At 34.9% G+C, this 6,526-nt stretch overlaps 1 protein-coding gene across 1 annotated transcript; it reads left to right on the forward strand.

The window, feature by feature from the left end:
• On the forward strand, window positions 1-2,325 carry LOC113738581 (protein LATERAL ORGAN BOUNDARIES-like). The gene is made up of 2 exons (XM_027265826.2): window positions 1-232; window positions 1,369-2,325. Exon 2 carries the CDS (start codon window positions 1,372-1,374, stop codon window positions 1,954-1,956), a length of 585 nt encoding a protein of 194 aa, XP_027121627.1. The 5' UTR covers window positions 1-232; window positions 1,369-1,371; the 3' UTR covers window positions 1,957-2,325.
• Window positions 2,326-6,526: the final 4,201 nt, after the last annotated feature.

The raw sequence follows: 6,526 nt of genomic DNA on the forward strand, positions 1-6,526 counted from the left end.
CTCTTTGCCTGCCTTGCTATTCTTCCTATTTATCCTTTGCTAGCTACTGAATTTGCAGGGGACAAGTATTCACTCCTCAATTAGGGTTTCCTCTTTGAGAGAAAGTTTCACATCATCAAGAAACTATAATCCTGTGAAGCTCACTGTTTTCATTGGCTACAGCAAACTGTAAAGTTTGAACTTTGAAGAAACACTGTCCAAATTCCTCAAACAGCTCCAACAAGGAAAAAAGGTACTTCCCTTTTTGCTCTGTTGATCAAGCAACCAAGATCATGCAGGTCTAAGGTTAAGAGGAGCTTTCACATGTATATTGCTTTTTTAGTAGAATTTTCTTCCACAAGCTTATGTTTTTTGGGAAAGGCAAGGACTACAGAGATGCTACATTCCTCTAGCTTAGCTTAAAGTTTCTGATCTAGGGTTTTCCTACTTATAGATTGATTAGTTAAAACAGCAGATTTAAATGTCATCATATTTTACTTCAAGTGTGAAATATAGTTGCCAATAATTGCACTAGTCAGATCGCATATGGAATAATTTGAGAAGGGAAAGGAAAAACAAAACCAAGATTCAGAAGGATACTAAAGGAACTTTTATAGGATCATGTGAAAATAAATTGTTAGGCTTCACAGTCTGAGCTCTGAACAATTATTAATTTGTGCTGTTTGTGTGAGTTAATGAGTGTGAGAAAACACACACACATACACACACGTACTCTAAAACATACACATACAGAGAGAGAGAGAGAGAGAGAGAGAGAGAGAGGAGGTGGATTGCTTTACTAAAAACAAGACAAAACTTACACTTTAATTGAAGAGAGCATGCAAAATGCTCCCAAAGGTGAAGTGAGGTTACAGACTTGAAGTATGAGAGTGAGAAAAATATGGAGTTTTGAGAAACAGAAAAGTCATTAAAGAAAGATTTGGTTTTCTCATGTTCAAGTGAGGCAGTGTTTACCTAAATATATTGATGGGCTAAAGGGATGACTAAGACTAGATTTGGAAGTAAGGGGATAAAAAAGTCAGCAATGTTCATCATTTGACTCTCACCATATATTTGGTTAGCATCATGATAATTTCAACTAATCACCAGAAATTATTGGATTTTGCATATAGACAAAATTATTTGAATTTTCCAAGTATGATTTCCATTAGAAGAATGGAGAGTATATGGCATATGCATTGAAAAAAGATTAAAATGGGACAAGAGTAAGAGTATGAAAAAAGAAATTTTCAGTTGCGTTTAAATATTACAAGAATCTAAAGGATGTTAAGAATGTAATTGATGTGTAAGAGGGGAATCTATGATGGTGGCTGTTGTAGTCAAAATTTGTAATGCATTTGATTACTTGATTTTCTTTTGTGTGTAAAGGAAATGGCTTCATCCAGCTCCTACAACTCACCTTGTGCTGCCTGCAAATTCTTGAGGAGGAAATGTATGCCTGGTTGCATCTTTGCCCCATATTTCCCACCAGAGGAACCACAAAAGTTTGCAAATGTTCACAAAATCTTTGGGGCTAGCAATGTCAGTAAGCTCCTCAATGAACTCCTCCCTCACCAAAGAGAGGACGCAGTGAACTCCCTTGCATATGAAGCCGAAGCCCGAGTGAAGGATCCAGTTTATGGCTGTGTTGGTGCAATTTCTTTCCTCCAGAGACAAGTTGAGAGGCTGCAAAAGGAGCTTGATGCTGCCAATGCTGACTTGATTCGCTACGCCTGCAATGATCATATTCAACCTGAATTATCAGCCCCCCATGGAGCAATGCATCAAGTTCACCAGCCTATGACCCCCCGCCAGAGGCCGGTTGAGTACAATAATACTAGGAGGATGGGAAATGAAGGTGGAGGATTCTATCAAACCCCTAATTTTCAATATCCTTATCATCTGCCGTGGAATGATAATGATATCCACAGATATGGTGGTGGCGGAGGAGGAGGAGGAGGAGGAGGACATATATAGTATATGAGTTCTGAGAGCTATTTATATATATTCTGTTGCAGGTTTACAAGAAATTACCTGTGTCATTTCTGGGATGAAGTCCTCACATGGTATGCTTTTTATTAGCTCTATGGTGTCTAGCAAGCCTCACATGCATGCCTCTGGCTAGACCATCAAGTCCTATTACTCCTAAAATCAATATTTTTGAGTGATTTAAGACCTAGATTGATGAACTGTGGTGAACTGAGGCCTATACTAAGGCTTGAGAATTTAGCTCTGGCATGGTCTGTTTTTGGCTACTAGAACTTTTTTCCTCTTTTTGTTTTCTTTTTTAAAATATTGTGATTACAGCAACTGTTAAGGCCCATGTGAGAAAGGGTTCTATCCTGTGGTGTAATTTATGTTTAAGAATAAAAGTTACTCTAGTGAGTTAATTGTAAAAAGTAGATTCTCTCTAGCCTAAGTCTATGGCTTAATCCTCCATTAGACTTTATATTCTTTTGCCTTTCTTTTATGCTTTGTTCTTAAGGACCACTTTCTTTAATATTGCTAATTTATTTATCGAAAGCACTGAGAAAGCCGGCTCTGACATAGCACACCTGCACCAAAACAACAATTATTTAATTGAATCTCATTTGCAGTTCCCTTTCTTTGTCTAATTTGGCAAGTTGGTGACTAAGGAATACGGTGACTAGAAGACTTTCTGTTAAAAGTTTCTCCTGTGAATGTGAATCAACAAAGAAATGAAAAGAGTAGAAAGAGCTTTGAGGGTTTTGGGTGCTTCACCTTCAAGTTAAATTTTCTTTTGCATGCTTACAGTTTTAATTTCGATTGATTTATTTAGTACCCTTCCTGTAGTAGAAAGGTAAATACTTGCACATTTGCAAATGATCCTTTGCAATTGCAATTGAGAAGTTTACCTTTATCATAACAAATCTAGGCAAACCAAAATGTACACTAGTCTGCAACAGTTGAAGTAATGCATCGGATCCATAAAGTTGTCCTTCTTCATATTTCCTTGAGTCTTCAAGCTTTTCATTATTTTATCCCTAGTAGTCCACAGTAGCTTCCTGTCCCTCTCCACCGTGCAATTTCGTGCATCAAACAAAAATTCCTTCCTAGAATCCCAAAAACCCTTGTGAACCTATTGCACCATATCTTTAGCATTAAGTACATCTCCATATTTATGTGTGTACAATATTTGTTGAGTATCAACAACAAACAATGAAGGGTTTTGGAGAGCTAAGCAAATGGTTAAGCAAATTTTATCAAATAATTAGGGTTAGGGTTTTAAGTTGCATAAAGCAGCAAATCAACTTTGAGAGTTTTGAGCGGAAGGAGGAAAGAAAGAGTACGTCTGCTTTTGTAGCTTTTAGAAACTACTTTCAGAGTCTTTAGCATTCATTTTGCTCGTAGACCTGTGACAGATTCATGCGTTTTTTTGCTTTGTAGAAGCTTGCAAGTTTCATCATAAATCACCTACTTCTGCAACCCTTGTCTCTCCTGTTTCTTCCCCATTTTGTCAGATATCTCCCCAATACACACAGTACAATATGTCTGAATAAATGAGAAAAGTGGGAACTGGTCATCTGGTGCTGCATCACTTCCATCACCCAACCGATTCATTGGCTTCTCGAGACCAACAAACAAAGTATTAGTTAGTCAATAAAGTAGGCAGTGGAAGGATTTATCCCATCCCAAGAAAATAGACAGGAAACTTTGTTTGTGTTTGCTAGAATCCATCGCAGAAAACTTTCATGTACCCATGATAAAAGAGAGTGGAGATAGAAAGCAACTGTTTAGCAGCTTGAAGGCTGATCCTCCATTTACTTTCCATGAATTTAGTTTTTCTTTTCATGGAACTTAACAATTTTTTTTTTTTGGTTTTAAAAGGTTGCTAACAATTCCCACAAAAAAAAAAGCTTCCTACAACATTTCCTACAATTTTCATTTACTGTTAGAGTCGATTCATTTAGTTGGCTTTTAAATCTGCTTATTTGGTATTCTGATTGAAAAAATAATTCTGTTAATCAACACTAAATGTTCACATCCTCATTCAATTACATTTAGCATCATTTGAGATGTTAATTATCTTCCTACAATACAAGTTACCATAAATAGTGATAAGCCCATGACCCGCTCTCACTTTGCCCACACATTCTCTTTGCCTTCTCTCTACTCTCAACTTTTTCTTCACCATTTTTCTTCCGTATGAGGGAAAACTTGGCCTTAACCCTCAAGCCAAGGTCTCATTCCCTCTTTCTCCATTTTTCTTTTATATTTAATAAAGTCTCTTCTAAAATATTGTGGGGAGAGTTTTCTCTCTTCTAATGTTTACTAGTGAGAATTTTATTTTTTTTTTCATAGGCTATTTTTGTGAGAGTCTTCTTTTGTTTTTTGTTTTTTTTTTCAGATCTAAGAGTTTTTTAGATCTACGTGTTAGATCTAGAATTTCTTAGATCTTCTCATTAGATCTCAACATCAATTTTGAATTTGAACCACTTAGATAGCAGATTTAAGGGAATTGATATGCATAGATATTTATGGAGTGATTGGTGCAATTGGTCAAATATTATGATTTGTGATTCACATTATAATGTTTCTTATTTTATAACTCTGTTAAATCTATTGATTTTTCAGAGCAAATATATTTGTGATATGTTCTATGTGTTTTTTGCCATTAATGCAACTTTTTTGTTAAATAAATTGTGTTGGACGATTTTTAGCTAATTTATTAATGATATTGGCTTCTTTTTTATTAAAAAAATTTAGTATCATTCATGTATAAATTATACAACCTGTAAATTTGAGTTCAACATTTCACTCGTTCATTTTGTTAGCTAAACATTTTGAAATCTCAACCTACAAACTAGCTGGCCTTAGGTTGTCATTATAGGTTTTAATTAAAGTATGTGGCTGGAGTAATCCATTAGTAATTACAGATTAATGACTTGGAAGTTCCAAGAAATCCAATCAGTAGGATAGCCTATGAAATAAGTGAACAATGCAATTCTCAAAATTAAGGATATGCACCTACAGATTTCCACTGTATCAGCTAACTCCTTTTGTAGAGAAATAGTAGTTCTATTGAACTTTTCCCAATATTATGCTAGCATATGTACATAGAGTCTGCACGGATATATTCTCCACCTAGCATATATAGAAATTTAATGTGCCCCTCCATCTTATCTATAAATTTCTTGTTTTCCTAATCACCAGTAACAAATAAATTTCTTGATTTATCGAAAACATTTTGCTATCTCAACGTTATAAATTTCAAAGAAAATGGCCCGTTGAAGTTGAAAGAAATTAAAATCTCTTGTTTTTACCAATACCCTAGTAGCATAATTTTTTTTGAAAAAAATTATGGAACTTCAATGCATACTAATTAGTATACCTATTTCACATCTAATTTATTATCTGTATGCACACTCTATATTGCCTCCCTTGCATTTAGTAGATTTTTTGGATTTTTAAATTTTTTTAAAGTATAAGTAGGAGGTCTCAAACTTGAAACATCTCACTTATACTATATTTTTTGTCGTATCACCCAATCCATCCCTCCTCACAATTTTTTGGATTTAAGTCCACCTTTTTTTTTGTCAAAAGGATTTAAGTTCACCCTTTTCACCCAAACAAAAAAATTAACTGGACAGAGACCCTCTTAATCAGGCGTTGATTAGATATTTGTTAGGCAAATTATGGTTTGTTTGGATTGTGAATTATTAGAGATATTTTTAGTGTAGCACTTTTTGTGATGTGATGTATGTGAGATAAAAAGGTAATTGAAAAGGTAAAAAAATGTGTTAGAAATTGTAATGATGATGTAAGCAAATATATTTTGACAAATAAACCGCAATCCAAATGCATCTCATGGAAATTCAGGACATGACGCATGAGTACATGAACTTATTCGAAAAATTATACAAAAGTAGAAAAGAATATAACATACAAATCAAACTGACAATTTTATTTTCTCAAGCAAAGGTAAATTGCTTCCATCATTGCATGGCAGCAGATTGTTAATCTTGCTTGTATGACCCTCTATACACAACAGAAAAAACGAATATATAACACTGTAGACCTTTACATGTTAATCTTAACTTTCTGGTGTGTTGCACATGCAAGTGAATGTTGAGCAGGAAGCAGAGGTAGGACCATTGTTACTATTTGACAGATGGAAACTTTTCCTTTAGCAACTGATAGTTGTATTTCATGGTATTGAGACGACAAAACGAAAAGCTACAGAGGGTGAGGTTTGAGGCTGCACCCATCGGGACCAAAAATTTAAGGATCGATATCCGATCTAATGGGGCTCTTAGCTTTTCTTGATTTCTGGTCAGGACAGTTCGATTAATGTACTGTTCTTTCTGTCTTGTTCAGAGAAATGAAAGTGTGGCTTTTTCTGAGTTTTCTTTTGTTTGTGGGGTTTAACAGTTTGCACTACTGAACAAGAACACTATTCTATGGGATCACCAAATATTAATACTTATGTGAACAGCTGGTGCATTCATTAAAATTGACATCTTCCAAAATCATTAGAATGTATTGTGAGTACCAAAAAATCTTGGTTCCATGATGATTACAGGTG

Source organism: Coffea arabica, chromosome 4c (genome assembly GCF_036785885.1).
Source record: "Coffea arabica cultivar ET-39 chromosome 4c, Coffea Arabica ET-39 HiFi, whole genome shotgun sequence".
In the NCBI taxonomy this organism is placed as follows: Eukaryota; Viridiplantae; Streptophyta; class Magnoliopsida; order Gentianales; family Rubiaceae; genus Coffea; species Coffea arabica.

What these genes read in the sequence shown, in the direction of transcription:
- LOC113738581 (XM_027265826.2), top strand. Translation starts at nt 1,372, where the DNA reads ATGGCTTCATCCAGCTCCTACAACTCACCTTGTGCTGCCTGCAAATTC.